This window comes from Myotis lucifugus, unplaced genomic scaffold (genome assembly GCF_000147115.1).
Source record: "Myotis lucifugus unplaced genomic scaffold, Myoluc2.0 scaffold_1071, whole genome shotgun sequence".
NCBI classification, from domain to species: Eukaryota; Metazoa; Chordata; class Mammalia; order Chiroptera; family Vespertilionidae; genus Myotis; species Myotis lucifugus.
The window spans coordinates 56,227-80,243 of NW_005872119.1; the positions used below are offsets into that span (position 1 = coordinate 56,227).

The 24,017-nt window shown below is 40.2% G+C and overlaps 1 protein-coding gene across 1 annotated transcript in view; it reads left to right on the top strand.

The window, feature by feature from the left end:
* The window catches only part of LOC102426895 (adenylate kinase 9-like), a 112,034-nt gene that overhangs the window by 50,725 nt on the left and 37,292 nt on the right, over positions 1-24,017 (top strand). The window contains exons 18-25 of the mRNA XM_023747947.1: positions 2,414-2,570; positions 3,715-3,829; positions 10,603-10,679; positions 13,625-13,774; positions 17,261-17,341; positions 18,035-18,238; positions 18,591-18,712; positions 23,416-23,628. Coding sequence (XP_023603715.1) covers positions 2,414-2,570; positions 3,715-3,829; positions 10,603-10,679; positions 13,625-13,774; positions 17,261-17,341; positions 18,035-18,238; positions 18,591-18,712; positions 23,416-23,628 — 1,119 coding nt within the window. The remainder of the gene's footprint in view (positions 1-2,413; positions 2,571-3,714; positions 3,830-10,602; positions 10,680-13,624; positions 13,775-17,260; positions 17,342-18,034; positions 18,239-18,590; positions 18,713-23,415; positions 23,629-24,017) is intronic.

The following is a 24,017-nucleotide window of genomic DNA, read 5'->3' on the forward strand; positions in this document are numbered from 1 at the left end:
AGACATCCCTCTGGCAGCCCAGGAGCCTTGGGGGATGTCCACTTGCCAGCAGGGAGCTGGCCTAAGCTGCAGTTGGACATCCTTAGCTCTGCTGAGGAGGCAGGAGAGGCTCCCACCACCACCACTGTACTGGCAGCCATCAGCCTGGCTTGTGGCTGAGCAGAGCTCCCCCTGTGGGAGCTCACTGTCCACCAGGGGGCAGCTCCTGCATTGAGCATCTGCCCCCTGGTGGTCAGAGTGTGTCATAGTGACCTGTCATTCCCAGTCTTTCTGCTGTTAGGGTCAATTTGCATATTACCCTTTTATTATATACTAGAGGCCCGGTGCACAAAAATTTGTGCACTCGGGCGGGGAGGGGGGTCCCTCAGCCCGGCCTGTGCCCTCTCGCAGTCTGGGACCCCTCGGGAGATAACGACCTGCTGGCTTAGGCCTGCTCCCGGGTGGCAGAGGGCAGACCCAATCCCTAGGTGCAGCCCCTGGTCGGGCTCAGAGCAGGGCTGATTGGGGAGTTGGGGTGCCCGCCCCTGTCATGCACAGAGCAGGGCGGATCGGGAGGTTGCGATGCCATCCCTAGTCACGCTCAGGGTAGGGCCGATTGGGGGGTTGGGGCACCGCCCCCTGTCACACTCAAGGTAGGGTCGATGGGGAGGTTGCGGCGCCACCCCCTGTCACGCACAGAGCAGGGCCAATCAGGGGGTTGGGGCACTGCCCCCTGTCACAGAGCAGGGCCCATCAGGGGGGCTGAGGCTCCATACCCTGTCACGCACAGAGCAGGGCCCATCAGGGGGGTTTGCAGCTGGTCACACCCCCTTCAGGGTGGGGGTCCCCATTGGGGTGCCTGGCCAGTCTGGGTGAGGGGCTGAGGGCTGTTTTCAGGCTGGCGGGTGACTGAAGCTCCCAACCACTCCTTTTTTTTCTTTTTTCTTTTTATTCTGGGCCAGCTTTAGCTCTGAGGCTTGGCTCCAGCTCTGAGGCCTCGGCTGCTGAAAGCAGGTATCTGGTTTGTTTGGGTTCTATAATCGATACACTGTTTCAACTCTAGCTCTGAGATCCCGGCTGGCTGAAAGCAGGTTTCTGGGGTTTTGTTTAGCTTCTATATTTGTAACAATGTTTCAAACTGCAAGCTCAGAGGCCGGCAGCGGCAGGCGGGGAACGTTGGAGTCCTCCGTCACTGAAGCAAGCAAGCCTCATGTTCGCTTCAAGCTGCCTGGCTGCCGGCCACCATCTTGGCTGGCAGTTAATTTGCATATCGCCCTGATTAGCCAATGGGGATGGTAGCGGAGGTACAGCTAATTACCATGTTTCTCTTTTATTAGTGTAGATGATAGAGGTCTGGTGCATGGGTGGGGGCCAGCTGGTTTGCCCTGAAGGGTGTCCCGGATCAGGGTGGGGGTCCTGCTGGGATGCCTGGCCAGCCTGGGCTGTTTGCAGGCTGGCCACAGCCCCTTCAGGGTGGGAGTCCCCGCTGAGGTGCCTGGCCAGCCTGGGTGAGGGGCTTATGGCTGTTTGCAGGCTGGCCACAGCCCCCAGCTACCCAAGCTCCCAGTGGAGGCTGGCTGGAAGCAGGTATCTGGGATTTATTTATCTTCTATAATTGAAACTTTGTTGCCTTGAGCGGAGGCCACAGCCAGCCAGGGCAGGCAGGAAACTTGGCTTCCTCCATTGTCGGGGCAACCAAGCCTCCTGCTTGCTCCAGCTCCATGGCTGCCGCCCGCCATCTTGTTTGGGTTAATTTGCATATAGTCACTCTGATTGGCTGGTGGACGTGGCTTGGGGCATAGCGGAGGTGTGGTCAATTTGCATGTTTCTCTTTTATTAGATTAGATGTGCAAAATGATTATCACAATAAGTTTAGTTAACGTCCATCACCTCACATACTTTTTTGTCTGTGTGTAGTAATAACTTTTAAGACCCACTCTCAGCAACTTTCAAATGTACACTGCAATATTGTTAATTATAGTCACCTTGTTGTACATTACATCCCCAGGACTTACTCATTTTATAACTGGTAGTTTATACTTTTTAACTCCCTTCACATATTTCTCCCCACCCTCACCTTAACCTCTGGCAACCACCAATCTATTCTCACTTTCTATGAGTTTAGTTCTTTTAAATTCCACATATAAGTGAAATCATACAGTATTTGTCTTTGTCGTATTTATTTCACTTATATTTCTTCCCTATCACTTTTTTACTTACTGATTCTCGTATGTTACACATTTCAAAGTGTTTAAATTTTTTTTCTAAAGACTTGCTTATAGTTTCTCTTTTAAAATTAAGTAGCTTTCTTTTTTTTCTGAAAGTCAGAAGAACTCAGAATATAGTTAAGGTTCACAGAAAGTGATGTATCAAGGTAGTATCCTTGACTTGTCTAGCTATGATGGTAATAATATCAGTGTGTCATTTTTTATAGGTAGTTAAACAAACCAAGAACAGGTTTTCTGGTGCCCCAAAATCTGGAGGATGGATAGTGGACAACTGCCCTGTTACGAAAGAACTGTGGACAACCTTAGTGGAGAAAGGAATTACACCAGATTTAGTAATCTATTTGTCAGATACAGAAACCAACGGTTGGTAAATATTTATCATGTAAATTTGAAAGTGAAGTTTTTATTGCTGGTAATATTTTTAGTTAAAATATAAAGTGGAAAACTCTCCACCCTTACTAGGTACAAATACCACTCCAGCAATCCCTTTATGCCCTGAGGGGTACACAAAATGAGGCAGCCATCCATGGAGTAGGTGACCAGGATAGAGTAGTAGGGCCCTGGAGATCCCAGCAAGCCCTTGTAATTATGCTTTGGAGCTGAGAATTTAACAGCCCCCTCTCAGTCAGCACTATAAATTCTAAATGAAATATATATATACTAGAGGCCCAGTGCAAGAGATTCATGCACTGGGGAGGGGGTCCCTCAGCCCGGTCTACGCCCTCTCGCAGAGAGCGGGCCTAAGCCAGCAGGCAGACATCCCCCGAGGGATCCTTAGCACTACCACAGAGGCAGGAGAGGATCCCACCACCACTACTGCGCTCGCCAACCGTGAACCTGGCTTCTGGCTGAGCGGTGCTCCCCCTGTTGGAGCGCACTGACCACCAGGGGGCAGCGTCTGTGTTGAGCGTCTGCCCCCTGGTGGTCAGTGTGCATCATAGCGACCAGTCATTCCACTGTTCAGTCCATTTGCATATTAGGGTTTTATTATATAGGATGTATATTAGACTGAGGGCAAAGATCATTTATTAGTCCTTCTTCATCTCAAATGGGACATATTAAGCACATAAAGACAGCAGAACTAAATTTTAATTATTCTGTTACTTTGTACAAAGCTATAATAATCAAAACAGTGTGGTACTGGCATCAAACCAGATGCATAGGCCAAGGGAACTGAATAAAGAGCCCAGCAATAAACCCACATATATATGGTCAACTAATCTTTGATAAGGAGGCCAAGAATATTCTGTCATATGCATTTTAGGAGGGAAATATATTACATTTTTTCATGTTTTTGTTATTTATGACATGCCAATATATATATATTTTAAAAATGATTTAAGGTGGTCTTTTAATATTTTCAAGAATCTGGGCTCTATTTAAATAAATGCTTAAAGGAAAATATATTTGGATATAGGCAGAATTCATTTTTATTGTTAATTTTCAAAATGTATCTCACTATACTTTATAGATTTTCAAAATTAATATTATTCTGTTTATATTTCAGGAAAATATTTACTTAATAGACTGTATTTAAAGAATAAAGCTGAAATTGACGCTAAGATATTCGAGAGATTACTAGATGAACTAAAAAAGAAAAAAAGAGAGGAAGAAACTTTAAGGTAAATTTGCCTGGCATAGTAAAACAGGTTAATGAATCTTTTATGAAGCTGTTAAGTATCTACTCATAATTTATATTTATGAAATTTCCTTAATATCAAAATGGTGATCTAATTGATCCAATCCTTCCTATGTAATAAAAGGCTAATATGCAAATTGTCCCCTCGGGAGTTCAACTGGGAGACCAGGAGTTCAATCACTCACTATGACATGCGCTGACCACCAGGGAGCAGCACAGAACATGGCGGGCGACCAGTGGCGGCAGTGGGGTGCTGAGGGAGCAAGGGAAGGAGGAGGCGGGAAGGTGGGGAACCTGATTGGCTCTGATCGCCAGCCAGGCCTAGGGACCCTACCCATGCAAGAATTTCATGCATCAGGCCTCTAGTTGTAAATAATTCCAAGAAAAACAGCGATTTCACAAATACTTCCAAAATCTGTAAAGTACAGAGTTGTGGATGTTTTCATGGTGCCAAATCAAATTTATCCTAAATCAAATATCTACTCTCAAGAGACATTGCAAAAAATAAATAAATGAACAGATAGGATTTTTTTCTTTTTACCATATTTATATGTGATTTTAAAAACTTCGCTAACTAGAATCCATAAATTGAAAAAATAACATGCTAAAAAGCAAATGAAAATACACTTGTGTGATATGACTAAAATCCAAAGCCCAACTAAGTTCTAATAAGGAAAACAAAAGACTAGTTACTTACTACACAGGTTTAACATTGAGTTTATTCTCCAATCAGGTTGCGATGAAAAAGGTTTAGGAATATGAACTCATATCTATCTCTTCATGACTGGGGTCAAGGCTAAACTTTAATAAACTATAAGTTCTTCAGAATCGGGACTAAAGTATAATTAGGAACAGTGACTTGATTTGCTAAGTGTTCTTCCTTGCTGAAATGTGCTGTTAAATACTTTAAGTTTTACCCCTGGGTTTCTTACTTCTCAGTCACAAAAGCCAAGACATTTAAGAACTAAATTTCTTTATGTTAATCCACCTGTAGGAGCTTTCTCAAATGCTATTTCCTTTTCCCCTTCAGATATTAGCAATTTGAACTGGGATTTAGGAGAGCTCTTTAAACTCTTAAAATATGAAGCTGTTATCTAGGTTACTGGCGGGTAGGAGGCATGTAACTAATAAGTGTGTGTCAGAGGATTTTCTTCAGGGTTCATTGTTCATCTACGTCAGCAATTTTCAACCTTTTTCATTTCATGTCACACACAAATTAATTACTAAAATTCTGCAGCACACCAAAAAATATATGTTTTGCTGATCTGACAAAAAATAGGTAAAATATTTAATCATTCACACCAGATTGCTGTTGTGTTGGCTATTATTATTTTTTTATTTAACAATCTAGGGGAAAAGAGGTCAGTGCTCCTGACTTAGTCGGATATTGCATTTTTTAAAAATTTTTGCAGCACACTGGTTGAAAATCACTGATCTAAGTTAACCATTTCTTTAGGAACTTAATACAAAAATATACAAAGTATAATTTAGTTAGATTAATTAATGACATTATTTGATATGTGGAGTAAAAAGTATTAATTCAGAGAATAATTACAAACTGATTTACATTTATTTATAGCATTTAAAATTTTTGTTACAAATGGAGCTACAATATTTAGGATGTAAGAGATTACCTAATTTCTTTCCAGTGTATGAGAAATAGTCAAATATTTGAGAACAGATGAAGATGTCAACATAAGAATAAAACAAAGTGTATGTGATTTCTAGACTGAGGTCTGCTACATTTTAAATAGACAAAAAATACATACATCTATACTCTCTTAAAAGGGGAAAGAGATCTCCACTTTCTCACAACTACCTACCTTCACCTTCCTATTACCATATGGAATTTTCTGAGCTATCTCTATAGTCAATTTTTACTTCTTTTGATTCTACATTTTTATATCTTTATAAAGCTCTTGATATCAAAGACTTACCCAGACAGAAGCAGACTTTTCTATGTTTCTATATATCACCTTTTAAAATTCAACATAAGTATTTCAAAAGTCAACTTCTTTTTCATATTATGCAGAAAATGAAATCTGAAATGGAACACACACAAAAATGGTCAGAGTCTCATGTAAATGCCTTGCAAGTTGGTTAGGAAACAAATAAATTTAACAGGCTTAATTAAGAATTTCATCTTGAAGCCAGATATCTAAAGACATGCAGAATTCTACAGCTTTTCCAGCATCAGTTTCCAAATGTGCCCGTCAAATGCAGGATAATGTCTGTCATCACCATTAGTTTTTGACTCGTATGTCTGGTTTATCGAAGTGTCTAATAACGGGCAGCAAATTCTTCTTCATTCTTGTCAGGTGTCAGGTTCTTAGCAGCAACATTCCTCAACTAGGTTTTGGATAAGGGGACTCTCACAAAAGAGCCCTGTTTGAACTGCCGATCACACAGTTAAAATGGGAAAGGAGGGTAGAAACAAGACCCAGCCATCTCAGAGGTCTGGACACAAACAAAGAGAACTCAGATTTCACTAAGACTGTAGGCTGGATAACAAGAAATATACCTGTTGGGAGAAGAGGTGTGGTAATGTTGTTTTTTGGGTTTTTTGTTTTGTTTTGTTTTTAATTAAATCTTTATTGTTCAGATTATTACAGTAGTTCCTCTTTTTTCCCCCCATAGCTCCCCTCCACCTGGTTCCCACCCCAGCCTCTGCCCTTACCCCCACCACTGTCCTCATCCATAGGTGTACGATTTTTGTTCAGTCTCTTCTCCCACCCCCCACACCCCTTTCCCCCCAAGAATTGTCAGTCCATTTCCTTTCTATGCCCCTGAATCTATTATATTCACCAGTTTATTCTGTTCATCAGATTTTTTCTTCACTTGATTTTTAGATTCACTTGTTAATAGATGTGTATTTGTTGTTCATAATTTGTATCTTTACCTTTTCTTCTTCGTCATCTTCTTAAAGAATACCTTTCAGCATTTCATATAATACTGATTTGGTGGTGATGAACTCCTTTAGCTTTTTCTTAATTGTGAAGCTCTTTATCTGACCTTCAATTCTGAATGATAGCTTTGCTGGATAAGGTAATCTTGGTTGTAGGTTCTTGCTATTCATCACTTTGAATATTTCTTGCCACTCCCTTCTGGCCTGCATAGTTTCTATTGAGAAATCAGCTGACAATCGTATGGGTACGCCCTTGTAGGTAACTAACTGTTTTTCTCTTACTGCTTTTAAGATTCTCTCTTTGTCTTTTGCTCTTGGCATTTTAATTATGATGTGTGTTGGTGTGATCCTCTGTGGATTCCTTTTGTTTGGGGTTCTCTGTGCTTCCTGGACTTGGAAGTCTATTTCTTTCACCAGGTGGGGGAAGTTTTCTGTCATTATTTCTTCAAATAGGTTTTCAATATCTTGCTCTCTCTCTTCTTCTGGCACCCCTGTAATTTGGATGTTGGTACACTTGAAGCTGTCCCAGAGGCTCCTTACACTATCTTGGTATTTTTGGGTTCTTTTTTCATTTTGCTTTTCCAGTTGGGTGTTTTTTGCTTCTTCGCATTTCAAATCTTTGACTTGATTCTTGCGATCCTCTAGTCTGCTGTTGGAACTCTGCATAATATCCTTTATTTCAGTCAGTGTATGCTTAATTTCTAGTTGGTCCTTTTTCATAACCTCGAGGGTCTCACTAGATTTCTTGAGGGTCTCACTACATTTATCGGCGGTTTCTAGAAAATTCTTGAAAAACCTTAGAACCGTGGTTTTGAACTCTATATCCAGTAGTTTGCTTTCCTCCATTTCTGTCATTTGTGACCTGTTTCTTCGTCTCTGCATTTTGGGTGCTTCCCTGTGTTGATAGAGTGGCTTTCTGTGCTAGGTGTCCTATAGGGCCCAGTGGCTCAGCCTCCCCAATTACCTGAGGTGGACACTCTTGGTGCACCCTTTTGTGGACTTTGTGCACTTTCTTGTTGTAGTTAAGCTTTGATTGTTGTAGATATCACTGAGAGGAATTGACCTCCAGGCCAATTGGCTGTGAGAATCAGCTGTGTCTGTGGTGGGAGAACTTCTGTGCTGGAGACACCCTTCCGAGGCAAGACTTGCTTCAGTGGGGCTTTGGTGCTCACTGAGTCTGCCCCCTGAGTGTGTCCCCTATGGATCTGAGGAGTTGTAATCTGGATGGTCCCACTCTGACCACTGGGTACACTGGCTCTTGGATCTCTAAGGAGGTGCTAATTTAGCCTCTGCCTGAGGCAACCCAGAGCTACAGAGAGATCTACAGATTCCTCTTCTTTGTTTGGGGTTTGGAGGTGCCCAGATGAGGCCCAGCTGTGAAGCAATGCAAGCTGCTGTGGGGCCTTGGGCCATCTTTTGGAAGTTCTGGGTCTCTCTGACCCAGCTGCAGTTTGTTAGGAAATTTTCAGATTGCAAAGTGCCAGGCCTTTCATATGCAAAAGCCTCTGAGCACAGCTTTGGTGGGGCGGGGTCTCAGGAAATCAACTGGGCGGAGCAAACAGCTATGGCTGATCCTCGGCCCTGCTCTAAGAGGCCCCAGGTCTCAGTGTCCCGCAGTAATCGCTGCAAGCACCTCTGAGAGAAAGCCGCCCTCAAGTTCTGACCGATGCCAGACAGTCCAGTTTCTCCCCGTATGAGTCTTGGGTCCCCAGAGACTTGCCTGGAACTGGAGTTCAGAGCAGTTGGGAGCTTGTTACTCCCTCCCGATTGAAAAAGACAACCGTGTCCTCAGTTGCCAGCGCTTTCCGCGTGGGCCTCCGTACCTCTGCACTTTACTTCCTCTGAGTCTCAGTGTGCTTTTCTCTTTCCTTCTAGTTGTGGAATTTCCACTCAGCCAGCCTTCCTGTGGTTCTGGATGATGTCCATTTTGTCTTTTAGTTGTCTTTTATTTGTGCGAGGCAGCAATTTCTGGTGTTTACCTATGCCGCCATCTTGGTTTCTCATCGGTTATGTTGTTTTTTAAAATATGTTTTTATTGATTTCAGAGAGGAAGGGAGAAGGGGAGAGGGATAGAAACATCAATGATAAGAGGAATCATTGATCAGCAAACTCCTGCACACCCCAAACTGGGGATCGAGCCCCCAACCTGGGCATGTGCCCTGATGGAGAATAGAACCATGACCTCGTGGTTCATAGGTTGACGCTCAAACACTGAACCACACCGGCTGGGCTGTGTGGTAATGTTTTTTGAAGAGAATATATGTGACTAGATTTTCAAAGGAAGGGGAAAGGGATGTAAAGAATGCTGAATGTAAGAGAATGACAGGCCTATAGAACAGTCTTTTTTTTTCTTTATTGATTAAGGTATTACATATGTGTCCTTATCCCCTCATGGCCCACCACCTCCCCACTCATGCCCTCAAGACTGCCCCAGCCCTGGCCATTGTGGCCCAGAGCATTGGCCCTTGCACTGAAGAGTTGCAGGTTCAGTTTCCAGACAAGGGCACATACCTGGGTTGCAGCAGGCTCGATCCCCAACCTGGCTCTCTCACATTGATGCTCTCTCGCTTTCCTCCCTCCCCTCCACTCTCTCTCTAGAAATAAATGCAAAAAATATCCTCAGGTGAGGATTAGCAACAACAATAATAACAAAAGACTTTCCTAGAGTATGTTGCTGATATGAATGGGCTCTACTTTACTTACCTAGTCCCCTATTACCTAGTCCCCTATTGAATACTTGGAACAGTTGTTCTTAAGGTTATTTTTTAAAGATGCAGTCATTTTTAAAAGAATGCAACATTCTTATACATGTTTCCTTGTGCAATAGCAAGCTGATTCCTGAAGGGTAAATTCCTAGATATAAACTTTCTAGATCAAAAGTATACACATTTTCATTTTTAATAAATATTGCCTTTCTGCACCATTTCACTAACTTTTTTATACCTGTCTTCACCATTAAACAGGTTTAGTGCTTCCATTATAATGAAAAACAGATTCCCTCCAGATACTGAAGTTTCCATATTCTAAATCTCTTTAAATTTCACATAATTGCTCTGACTACAAAGATCACTTTACAAATTTTCAATTTATTTAATATAGAAAAAAATTTAAATGCAAAAAAATTAAATAAAATTTAAAACTCATCATGCCATCATCCAGGTAACTAATATTAACAATTTGATTAGTTTTCTTCTAGTATTTTTATCATTGTTTACATACATTTAAAACACAAAATTAAAATTCTATTATATTTCATTTAAAATTATATTGTGAACATTTCTTATTTAATAAGAAGGAAAAAGTGGTACAATTTCTCATATTTGCTTTTTCAACTAGAGAGTACTTTATTAATTTTTAAAGGTTTATTAATTTTTAAAGGTTTCCTAATATGCTTGACTGGCATAGCTCAGTAGTTGAGGGTCGACCTATGAACCAGGAGGAGGTCACTGTTCGATTACTGGTCAGGGCACATACCTGGGTTGCCGGCTTGATCCCCAGTATGTGGCGTGCAGAAGGCAGCTGATCAATGATTCTCTCTCATCATTGATGTTTCTTCCTTCCTCTCTGAAATCAATAAAAAAAATTAAAAAAAAAAAAGGTTTCCTAATAAATAGTTACAGCTTTTCAAAGTGCAACATTCCAAATTGTCTTAAAAAAAAACAAACAAACAAACCCTGAAAATTAACTGACCTCTATATGAAAAAATTAAACATTTACATTATGTAGTAAAAATATAATGAATTTTATGAATGGTTTTCTCTTTATTTTTACCACTCAGCCTTAAATTCTGTAATTTTGTGAAATGTCTGAATTTCCAAGATAATTAAATTTTGAACTTTTTTTAATTTCAGAAAAATCAAAGAAGAGGCATTGAGAATAGAAGAAGAAAATCAAAAGCTCTTTGCAGCTCTGAATGTGAAAACAAAAGGCAAACATAGATTGATATGGCTAATAATGTGTTATTTAATTTTGTTTTATTATTGCAAGCAACCTCAGTATTTTGGTGAATTATAGAAAGGGTGACCACATTTCTTTATTTGCCCATGAGAGTCCAGGTTTATGGCTATGGTCCTGAAGTATTTATTTGACCCGCTTTCATTCTCAATATGTTCCAATTTGGATAAAAATTATATGGTCAATGGAGTAATGGATCATAGAAAAAAGACTCCTGACACAGATGCCTGCTCATGCACATTAAGAGTTCAGTTCTTAACTTGGAATCTATGGATAAAATTCAGGAGTCTATGAAACTGATTGAAAAAATAATTACAACTTTATTTTAATTTTAACTAAAATTTAGTTTTTCCTTCAACTAGTAATTCATATAGGTAACAGACCACAGTAGTATTAGTGATAATCTAACTTTGTCACCAATAGAAATGAAGACATCACATTACAGTTTTATATATCTTGTTTATGCTTATCCTGATTCCAAAATTATGGTAGTTGTTAAGCCAGCTTCTGGTTCTTGTTGTTTAATGAATTAGTAAAGGTGCACTATTTTCTAATAGCACAATTTATTTTTGAAATCTTGATGACTTCCTTCAATGTAGTTGACTTCTTATGTATTTTGTTTTATGAGATTGAAAGCATTAATCTAAAAAGGTGTCCATAAGCTTTATCAGACTGCCAAAGGAATCCATGGCTCAAAAGCGTGAGGAGTATCTGTTTCAGTTGTCCATTGCTGTGAAAAAGCCACCCCAAAACTGTGAAACAACCCCCTTTTTACTATACACAAATTCTGCGGGTCAGGAATTCAGGCAGGGCTTATCTCTGCTCCCCAAGGTCCTCGTTCTGACTTAAGGAGCCACCTTGGAGGTGGATCCGCTGGCCCCACACAAACCTTCAAGTGACTGTGGCCCTGATTAACTTCTTTCTGATGACTTCCTGAGAGACCCAGGGTCAGAACCACCGATAAGTCACTCCCAAATCCCTGACTCCAGAAACTAGGATAATACATGACTATTGTTTTAACAACTGTACAGTGACTTTATTGATTTCAGAGAGGAAGGAACTCAGATTATCCACGAGGGTACTAGAAAAAAAGTATTAGAACTTTTTACTTTTTTTTTTTAACCAAAAGAAAGAATTTAGTTGAAAGACATTTTGAGTTTCTGGTGTAGAGTACTTAACTTCCAACCCAAACCCTGGTAGGTTTTAGCAAATTCTGCTTCTTCCTCTTGTGTATCACCATAAAACTCTCCATGTAACACAAAAGATTCACCACATTCTAAGGCACATATTTGGAAGCCACCGGCTCTGCGGTCCCGCTCAGACCTTGAGATCTAAGGACACTTCAGGATACTTTTCTCTGGGGACTTCATCACCCAAATTTAGATGAAAATTCCGGTTCCAGAGGTATCACACACCACTGCAATGTGATTCTTGGAAGGCACTCACTGGGAGGAAGGAAGTCCCACAAGAATCCAGAAGTCACGTTCATTTGTTTTTTCACAGCATCTTTGCATATAAATTACCTTGTTTTTCAGTCAATTTCATAACATAGTAAAGGAATTGGAAGATGGATTTTCTGACTCCACCATTCACCCCATCCTTTTCTTGAAAGATTTCCATGCATATATTTCTGATAATGGTCATCAGCAACTACAGAAAATTTGAAGTTATGCTTTCTGAATTTCCATTTAACATATGGATTAGCATACTCTATTATTCGTTATTAGCTAACAGAAAATATAGAGTCTATCCCAGTGCTGCATAATGCAAGCCACATATGTAACTTTAAATTTTCTAGTAGCCAAATAAAATGTAAAAAAGAAACAGGTTAAATGAATTATATTTAATATGCAATATCCAAAATACTATTTTGACATGAATGCAAAAATTATATATGCTATAGTTGACATTCAATTTTTAATATATTTTTTAAAAGATTTTTTTATTGACTTTTAGAGAGGAAGGGAGAGGGAGAGAAATAGAGAAACACTGATGTGATGGACATGGACAATAGTGTGGTGATTGCCGGAGGTGGGATGGAGGTGGAAGAGGGCCTGGAGGAGATAAATGGTGATGGGGGAGGATTAAAAAAGAAAAAAGAGTCCTGCTGGTGTAGCTCAGTGGTTGAGCATTGACCTATGAACTAGGAGGTCACAGTTCATTTCTGGTCAGGGCAAAAGCCCAGGTTACGGGCTTGATCCCCAGAAGGGGACATGCAGGATGCAGCCAATGATTCTCTCACATCATTGATGTTTCTCTCTCTCCCTCTTCCTTCCTCTCTGAAATCAATAAAAAATATATTTTTTTAAAAAAAGAAAGAAGGAAACATGGATGTGAGAGGGAAACATCACAACCCAGGTATGTGCCCTGACTGGGAATCTAACCAGCAACCTTTCGATGCACAGGACGACACCCAACCCACTGAGCCACACTGGCCAGGACTACATTCGATGTTTCATTCTAAATCTTTGAAATCCATCGTGTATGTTATGCTTATGATGCCCCTCAGTCTGGACTAGCCACATTTTAGGGGCTCAACAGCCACCTCATGCAGTGGCTACATATCAGACAGTGCACGCAGCTCTAGCCATTCCCTCTTTGAATGGACACTGGAGCCGTGGCCATCTTTTTACTGTTACAATACTCAGGGCTACTGAGAACATTCCTTGTTTTCAATGAACCCTTAGGCTGGTGCTCCCATAGCACTCTGAGTCTGTGGCTATCATCCTTTACCACTACATTTTAATAGGTAAAATATATGGAAAATGTATCTCTCCCTCCTGAAACCCCCTGCGCCGGAGGACAGGGCGCCACTCTTTACTCTTTGTGTGGGTCTCAGCACTTATCAGAGTGCCTCGCACCCAATTAATATTTCTGACCTAATCTGAACAATAATTTGTTTCTTCTCATTTTCTCTAGAGGTCGACGAGGCTGACCTTGAGGCTTTTGGGGATGTTGAAGGTGAGGAGGGTGACATTCCTGAAGTGTCTGAGGCCCTTGAGGAGACCGGGGGGCTCTTAGCAGAGGAGCCTGAAGCTTCCGAGGTTCAGGAACCAGAACCTGAATCAGGTTAGACTTCATTGACAGCCATGTTCTTAGTTCTACTCGTGTCCATTGGGGTGTGTGTGTGCGTGTGTGCGTGTGTATACTTGTGTATATGTTAAGAAAAAGGAAACAGACTAAAAAGGAGATGAGCCCACCCCCGCCCTGAGAACAGCCACTTATTTCCAATCCCACGGTTTGAAGTGTCGCAGGAAAGCCGACGCTGCCCCGCCCATCCTTGTGCTCAGGAGCAGGGCTGCCTACGTCATTGGTGGGGTATGTTGTCAAAAAGCAGGGAATGTGCCACTAATGGTACTAACATATAAAGCTTTTTTTTCCTTCTACAATCTCTCTCTCAATTTGTCATGGATTGATTTTTATTGCTATATGTCATTCTAAGTAAAGAAAAATTAAAAATCTAAATTATTAGCATGAATTTTACCATTCATCTTTATATTGTGCAAGGTCATTTTTAAATGAAAATACAAGAGCATTTACCTCATTTGCAGAACCACTGGAATTAACACAATTCATATTTGGCAGCTCGTACATGCATATGCATTTCGTTCTTACCAGGTTACTGGTAAGTTTTGTGTATAAAACTAACTCAGTTTTTTATTTCAGTTCTTAATATGCACATATTCTACCAACATTCTCGACCTTTAGCTTCCCAATGATGAAGGAAAGACTGAAAGAAAAAGGAACACTGGATTGTCCTCTTTTCCTTTCCTTCTATGTCATCATTTTCAGCCTAAGTGTTTAGCTAATACAGGAAAGTGACACAAGTAAGAAAGGCTATGATGGGGTTCCGTGGTCATTTGTGTCTCTCTGAATGCTATCACCTGCTTTCTGCATCTGAAGCAAGTTCTAGTTCAAAAGGAAAGCATGGTCTCTCAGCTGGGTCAGCATCTCCCCCTGCCTGCCCCCATCACTCAGGCATACTTACTCCTCCACATCATGGGTCCCCTGGAATTCTGGGGCATCAGGAACTCTCATGAGAATGAGATGACCAGGACTGGCTAACACATATTGTGCATATCTCTGTCCATATGCATGCTCTATTGTGCCATTGGAGCCTCTTTGGATTTTGTTTACAAAACGAAGTTCAAAGATAAAATTATTAAAAATTTCAGATTGACAACCAGAGAGCATTAAACTGAGGCCATTCTGCGTGAGAGACCGTGCAGCTGCCCAGGCCACACGGCCATGGCGCAGCCTGCTGCCGAGGTGCCGTTTGGCGGGTTGGCGCAGGGCCAGAAGGAGTCGTTGGGCAAAGAAAGTCACTCTCAAGGCTGGAGAGTGGGCTTAAAGCAGCAAGTTAGGGTACCCAGCATGTGGGAGTGAGGCTCACAAATGCTCCCAAGTACAGTTAGTATTGGATTTGAAACTAATGCTACAAATGAAAGGTCTTCAAATACCTGCAGCCAAATCCTCCTCTGGCAATTAAGGGCTAGGAATCTTCTGTCCGCTGGTAGAGGAACTAGGACGAAGGGGAGTTTTCACCCTGAGAAAACTCAAGTTCAACATAGATCATTTTTGCTACAGGAATTGGCATTAGCTTGATGAGGCAAAAGTATAAGATCACATAACCCTTGTGCCCAACAGAGGAGCTAGCAGGATGAAATCCTTCAGTTTCCTTTTAAGAGCCCCACGGCTCTATTGGCTTGTGTTCCCACCCAGAAACTTCAGTATTTTCTTCAGGACCTAACCAGTTAGGCTGACTCTTCTCCCACTCACCTACCTTTTGCAACAAGACAGGCCATAAAAGGAAAAGGGAGCCCACTGAATGGAAGAACATATTTGCCTATGATACATCTGATAAGGGGTTAATTTCCAAAATATATAAGGAACTCAGACAACTTAACAAAAGGAAGACAAACAATCCAATCAAAAATAGGACCTAAATATGCCCTAACCGGTTTGGCTCGGTGAATAGAGCATCGGCCTGCAGACTGAAAGGTCCCAGGTTCGATTCCGGTCAAGGGCATGTACCTTGGTTGCGGGCACATCCCCAGGAGGAGGTGTGCAGGAGGCAGCTGATCGATGTTTCTCTCTCATCGGTGTTTCTAACTCTCTATCCCTCTCCCTTCCTCTCTGTAAAAAAATCAATAAAATATATTTTTTTAAAAAATAGGACCTAAATAGACACTTGTCCAAAGTGGACATACAGAAAGCCAAGAGACATATGAAAAAAAAATGCTCAAAGTCACTAATCATCAGAGAGATGCAAATTAAAATGACAATGAGATATCACTTCACACCTGTCAGAATGGCTATCATCAACAAATCAACAAATGACAAGTGCTGGCGAGGATGTGGAGAAAAGGAACCCTCATGCACTGTTGGTGGGTTTGCAGACTGGTGCAACCATTATGTAAAACAGTAAGGCATTTCCTCAAAAAATTAAATATGGAACTGATATTTGATGCAGCAATGCCACTTCTGGGTATATATCCTAAGAAATCAGAAAAACCAGTCAGAAAGAATATATGCAACCCTATGTTCATAGCCCATTTTACAATAGCTAAGATTTGAAAACAGCCCAAGTGCCCATCAGCAGATGAGTGGATAAGAAAGCTGTGATACATTTACACAAAGGAATACTATGCAGCTGTAAAAAAGAAAGAACTCTTACCATTTGCAACAGCATGGATGGACCTGGAGAGTATTATGCTAAGTGAAATAAGCCAGTCAGACAAGTATCACAAGATCTCACTCATGTGGAATCTAATAAGCAAAATAAACTGTTGAACAAAATAGATCCAGACATAGGAGCATTGAATGGACTGTTGAATCTCAGAGGGAAGGCGGGGATGGAGGAATGGGATGGGAAGAAATTAACCGGGAACTTATGTGCATGTATGCACAGCCTATAGACACAGACAATAGTGTTGGGAAGGCCTGGGAGGGGCAGGTGCAGGGTAGAGAGAGTCAATGGGGAAAAAAGGAGGACATCTGTAATACTTTCAATAATAAAGACAAATTTTTTTAAAAAAAGGAAAAAAACCACCATAAAATACCAAAAATGAATAAGAGAAACAGACATCCATTAAATATGACACATCAAACATATTAGAGTTCTAATATCCACAAGTATCTCATAATTAGTATTTACTAATGTAACCGGTCTAAGGGATGATTTAGTTGTATTGCCTTTTATCTCCTTGCTGTTTCTCTCAGGGAACTTCCTTTTGCTGTTCTAAAGCCAGTCTCCCACTCCCTTTAGGGTCAGTTCTAGCTCATGCAGACATGACTGTTTTCAGTCAGAATTGTATGTACCATATGTCAGTTATCCTGGTCATGGGCCTTTAGTATATTTAAGAATATTCTTCATTTTCTGCCTTATACTATTAGATATTGTATGTCATACTTTACCTAACAAGAACTATATTTTCAATTAGACATAGTACACACAATTTAAACTATGTTTAAAATTTTTCTTTGTGCCAAAATTTTCATAAAAGAAACAATGTTTTAAAATTCAAACACTAACTATTAGTTTTCTTTCCTAAGAGTCTACTGAGGAAACTACAGTTGGAACAGAAATTCCAAAAGAATCCAAAGAGGGTCTGGAAATTACATTATCTCAAACAGGTTAGCTTATAAAATAAAAGTAGTTAGTGATAAAAGTGCTTTTCGTATTCTCCCACAAGGGTCTAGTCCAGCCGTGGGCAAACTACGGCCCATTTGAAATGAATAAAACTAAAAAAAAAAAAAAAAGACTGTACCCTTTTATGTAATGATGTTTACTTTGAATTTATATTAGTTCACACAAACACTCCACCCATGCTTTTGTTCCGGCCCTCCGGTCCAGTTTAAGAACCCATTGTGGCCCTCGAGTCAAAAAGTTTGCCCACCCCTGGGACTCTAGTCCCTTATTTTAGGCATAGTACCAACTTCCTACTTATTTCTTTGTACATTATATGCCAGTTGTGACGCATTATGTTTGATTTAGCTTATTACATCAGAAGTATATCTAACCATCTAATAACACTGTTTTTCATTAAATTTTATTTTATACATTTTATTATAGTTAAAGTTGCCATATGAAATACATAGCAATTATCCAAATAATTTTATTAATAGGTAATAATTCATCTACAGCCAATACATGGAATGGAGCATAATTAAAAATGAATTTATAAATATACATTATTGCTGAGGACAATATATGTATTTCTTTCATATGTTTTTAAAAAATTACAAAGTATAAATTATTTTGGCAATATGGGTCAAGATACCATGTTTGAAGCCACTTTTTTTTTCTTTCCTTTAATCTTTATTCAGAACTTGTACTACCTGAGTTTCCTGAAGACGCTTATCCTGATGTTCCTGAGATGGAACTACTTAAAGACGAGATAAAAAATTATGAGGCCAACTGGAAAAATCTGGAATTAATCATCAATGACTCTTTCTTTCCAATTTTCAAGTTGGAGATTGCTGGCCAGACTCCAGAGGAGCTATTTCAGAAAGCAGTGGAGACTATGGAAAGTAAGGGCTGTGATCCCACCATTGACTGTCAAGAGCGGGTGATATGAAAAGCACTGCAACTTTAAGTCTCTCTTGATGGCCCATAAAGGAGAACATTCAATATACCTAGGGATGATGTTTAAAATATTTAACAATTCTCATAGCACAGGCACATGCCAATCAGAACAGCTGAGGGGCACAAATAGCACTGGCCAAACTGGCCAGTTGTCCCTTTAAAAATTCTAAAGGCCAATTTGCATGCACATATAAACTAAGAGATCAGTCACTACAATTAATTCTCCTAATCTTTGACTACTGCAATATACGCTAATATTATTATTCTTTCAACTCTTTCTTTTTTATTTTTTTACAGAACCTTTTCAGTATGTTGCATGGGAGTTCAATATAGAAGACTATGAGGAAGAAACAGAAGACCTCCAGGCCGAAGCGGAGGTTGATGAGGATCTAGAAGAGGAGGAGGAGGAGGAGGAAGAGGTATGAGTCAGTGGGCCATGCTCCCTCGGAGGCTAGGGAAGTCTTTCCTTTCCGCTCCAGCTCCTTCACAGGGGTCACAGCACTGAAAGGGCGCGTGTCCAGAGCGGTAGTCGGCACTCTTGGACCCCAGGAAAGCAAGCAGGCTTCCTCGGTTTTACACATGAACATTTTCAACGCCCTTTGCCTCCACCCCAGCTTCCCTTGATCCCTGAAATGCCAGGGCTGCTTAGACAGTATGAAAAAATACGCCCATGAAAAAATAAAAGGGAAATCTTTTCCATTTTTTTCCATGGAAAAGCTATAGATATTAGAGAGAGAAATATTCTGTAAGTTCAACAGAAGTGGGTGCTTTATGTACAATACAGCAGTGGCATCTTTGAGGGGCTGCTCGCATGATACTAATGAGTGGTATTTTCAAACAGGAACAACTCATTTGCGGCCCCAGTCTACTCCCTGGTCACGAGAATTTTGATCACCATTCTCAATTGATAGCCACCTTATTCAGGCATCTATCAAATATAAAATAGGAAGTGATTTTTTTTTAAATTTGGGGCTTTATGAAGGAAACAAAATGATGTAATAAGTTAGATAATCATACAGCTGGAATTAAGTTAAACCCACATATATGTGTGTCAAACAACAAGTGTCATGTAGTGTGATTCTGATAACTTTCAGTACTTTAGCACTAAGGGACTGCTGAGCCCTTCAGTCAGGGTGGCTAACAGATGGTGGGCTTGTCCTGCCTGTACTGTGTTCAGGTTTTCTCCTTCAGTCGTCCTTCTGCCATTCTTCTGTATCCTGTTTTGTTTTGCAAGAGAATGTCTCTTTCTTGTGTCTGCAGGCAATTCTCAAGCTGTCTGTAATATTCAAAACTTGTCTTTTTAGGTACGGTCTTCATTGAAAATAGTGTCCCTACCTCACTTCCACTCTTCCTAATTTACCACAACACAAATCAGTTTTTCCTGTTGTATTAGTTTCCTCAGGCTGCCATAAGAAAGTGCCACAAACTGGGAGGCTTAAAATAACAGAAATTAATTCTCTTATGGTCTCGAGGGAGAATTCTGAAATCCAGGTGTCAGAATGCTCCCGCTGAGGCTCTAGGGAGAATCCTTCCTTTCCTCCTCCATCCTCTGGTGGCTCCAGATAGCCCATCGCTTACGGCTGCTTGACTCCCCTCTCTGCCTCTGTCTGTGCAGGATGGCCTTCTCCTCCTCGGCATCTTTTCCTCCTTTTAGAAGGACACTCGTCATGGGATTTAGGGACCACCTGGTAATAAATTGTAAATATTATCTTGAGATCCTTAATTACATCTGCAGAGATGCTTTTTTCAAACAAGGCCAATATGGCTGCCAGGAGTTCTTAGAAATTTTGACCTAGGAGGCAAAAGAACACTCTATCCTGACATCCACCTGGAAAATAGCAAGAAAGAACTTGGCTTCTCCCATCTCAGTCAGTTGCCCTGACTAATCATAGTAACTAGAGGACTGAGTGTGTGGGTGAACCAGCCTTGGTAACATGCCCACCCAGTGACTGTGAAGTGGGGAGTTACTGTGATGGTCTGGGCCACTTGAGTTCCTTGGAATTCGGAAGAAGCAGTTCTCCATGAGAAGAGGGAGAAAGGTTCTGTTACTAGAAAAAGGAAGAAAGTTGTTATACAAACAAAAGCAAAAGATATACACCACATCATAAGAAAAATTCTGGGAAGATATGTACTAAAATCTCAACAGTCATTCTGGAGAAGATGGAGTAAAGGGCATTCAGTTTACCCTCTAGCTGAAAACAACTGAGAAACAAGATAAAATATATGAAACTGTTCTCAACACATGGGCATGACTCAGTGAAGCACAGTGGTCCTGGAGATGGGAACAAAGGAGGTACACCCCACGGTTTCCCCACCTTATTGTCTGTAGGTCATGTGCCTTGTCCAGGCCATGGTCCAGGGAGGAGCCACCTAGGCCAGTGATGGCGAACCTTTTGAGCTCGGCGTGTCAGCATTTTGAAAAACCTTAACTTAACTCTGGTGCCGTGTCACATATAGAAATTTTTTGATATTTGCAACCATAGTAAAACAAAGACTTATATTTTTGATATTTATTTTATATATTTAAATGCCATTTAACAAAGAAAAATCAACCCAAACAATGAGTTCGCGTGTCACCTCTGACACGGGTGTCATAGGTTCGCCACCACTGACCTAGGCAGAGACTTCCAGGCTCCTTTATTGGAGGAGACAGGGCAGAGAATCCCAGGACACAAAGCAGTTAGAGTTCACAGGGAAAAGACCAGAAGAAAAGATGTGCACACAGGGAGAACTCCAGAGACCTGCAGAGCAGAGTACTGGTCAGCCCTTTGCCGGATTAGAGCAAGGAAGTACCACCTGATGAGATTAGAGCAGCCGTGGGCAAACTACGGCCTGCGGGCCGGATCCGGCCCATTTGAAATGAATAAAACTAAAAAAAAAAAAGACTGTACCCTTTTATGTAATGATGTTTACTTTGAATTTATATTAGTTCACACAAACACTCCATCCATGCTTTTGTTCCGGCCCTCCGGTCCAGTTTAAGAACCCATTGTGGCCCTCGAGTCAAAAAGTTTGCCCACCCCTGGATTAGAGGGACCAGTACTGAGATCTCAAACAAGGCCAGAAATAATGCCTGTTCCCACTAACCACTGGGTATTACTAAAAAGGGTCTAAGCCTCAGGGATGGGGATAATTAAACCTGGAATAGTGCACAGCAAAAAATAAATAAAAAATAAAAGAAGAACTGCTGATACATGTAACAATCTAGATGAATCTCAAAATTATTATGCTAAGAGAAGCCAGACAAAAGAGAAAACATACTGTATGATTACATTTGTATAACATTATAGAAAATGTAAACTAATTATAGTGAGAGAAAACACAGCAGTGCTTGCCTGGGAGTTGGGTGGGTAGGTGGCAAATAGGGTTAGAAAAGAGGCATGAACAATTATGGTCTTGATGAATATGTGGTGATGGTTTCAGAGATAAACACATATGTCAAAATTATCAAATAGCATACTTTAAATATGGACAATGTTTTAATGGCATTTACACCTCATAAAGCTGTTAAAAGTATTAATGGTGGTTATAACCACCATTATCGCTAAATGATGGACATATAAGTAATTTTTATTTTTTAAATTAATTAATTCTTGCCTCTCCTCCATCTCTTCTTTTTTCTCCTTCCATAATACTTATTATTGGTTAGGTCTCTTGGATCTATCCTCCAAATATCTTATCTTTTTCCTCATATTTCTCTGAAATCAATAAAAATATGTTTTTATTGATTTCATAGAGGAAGGGAGAGGGAGAGAGAGATAGAAACATCAGTGATGAGAGAGCCCACAACCCGGGCATGTGTCCTTGACCAGAATCAACCCAGGACCCTCAGTCTGCAGGCCAACACTCTATCCACTGAGCCAAGCTGGCTAGGGATATATATATACATATATATATATAGAGAACGCATGGACTTGGACAATAGTTTGGTGAAGGCAGTGGTGGTGATAGAGATGTAAGAGGGCAGAGAGGGCAGTGGTGGTGATAGAGATGTAAGAGGGCAGAGAGGGGATAAATGACTTAAATTTTTTAAAGAAATATTACGAGTGTTAATATAGTATTGGAAGGAAAAGGATAAGAGAAAATTTTTATTCTTTTTTTTAAATATATTTTATTGATTTTTTAACAGAGAGGAAGGGAGAGGGATAGAGAGTTAGAAACATCGATAAGAGAGAAGCATCGATCAGCTGCCTCCTGCACACCCCCTAGTGGAAATTTTTATTCTTTATGCACTGTGATGTGTTTTGAATAATTTTATAATAACCATGTATTTTATAACAGAAAATTACCTTTAATGTACTTCCATTTCTTTAAATAAATTGCAAGAATTCTTAAAGAACTTTACACAGTTTCTTTATTTTTCATAAATAAAAATATGTTACATATTTCTAATTGTAATGAAATAAAATATTTTCAAATTATTCTATTTTTTAATTGAATGTATTGAGGTGATTACATATTCACTTAGTAGAAAACAGCAAATCCTGAAGCATCTCCCATCTCATTTTCAATGGGTACGAATTTGTGACCCTGGCTCAGCTTTTACTTCTTAATTTTATTTTAGAAACTATTCTGTACCGAGCACAACCTGGGATTTTTCATTATACCTATGTCTGTGGAGGGCTGGGGACATCCTGATTCTCAGTGCTACTTTATGTTCTTTATGAAAATAAAGAAGCTTGGCTCTGGCCAGTTTGGCTCAGTGGATAGAGCATTGGCCTTCAGACTGAAGGGTCCCAGGTTCGATTCCGGTCAAGGGCATGTACCTTGGTTGCGGGCACATCCCCAGGAGGGGGTGTGCAGGAGGCAGCTGATTGATGTTTCTCTCTCATCGATGTTTCTGACTCTCTGTCCCTCTCCCTTCCTCTCTGTAAAAAATCAATGAAATATTTGGGGGGAAAAAAGTAAAGAAGCTTGAGATGTGAGCTTAGAGGGATATAAGAAACTGATTTTTTAATTAATTCATTAAGTGGCCAGTATAAGAACTGGCCTTTACAAATTGTTTTAAGTATGTATTGTTATGGTTTAAATACTATTCAAGAGACATTTTTAAGTTCCCTCTTTAGTATTGCATCAAAATACTTTTTAAAAATATTCTCCAAATGTTAAATAATATTTCTAGAATGAAGACAGAATGAAAGAGAAGAAAAGACATTTGGGAGACACAAAGCACTTTTGTCCAGTAGTTCTCAAAGAAAACTTCGTCCTACAACCAGGCAACACAGAAGAAGCAGCTAAATATCGAGAAAAGGTCTACTACTTTTCAAGTCCTGAGGCTAGAGAAAAATTTATGGAGCATCCTCAGGAGTATGTGGCTCACAATGAACCATTAAAGGTGAAAACTATATTATTCTTATCCTAATGATTGCTCCTGTTACCTTTTTAGGGACTTATTATATCCACCATTTTATTTGATAGTGAAGTTCCCAATCTGATATAGCAATATAGTGAAAACATCTAAGTTCCAAGAACAACTTTTTGGAATATAACCCAAAATAATGATCAGTTTTGATTTCTACTGTAATGCCTTGTGTCAAACCAGTACTTAATAGCTGTCTCTTTAGCTGAAACAAAAAGACACAGCTGAATTTATTGTTTATAAATCTATTGAATTTATTGTATTCCTTAACCAGTTAGTCTCTCTGAGCAGAGCAGTCTGCTGATCATAAGACAGGATTCGGGCAAGTATGGGATTCAGAGGTTCTGGGCCTTCAGTGGGTTGAC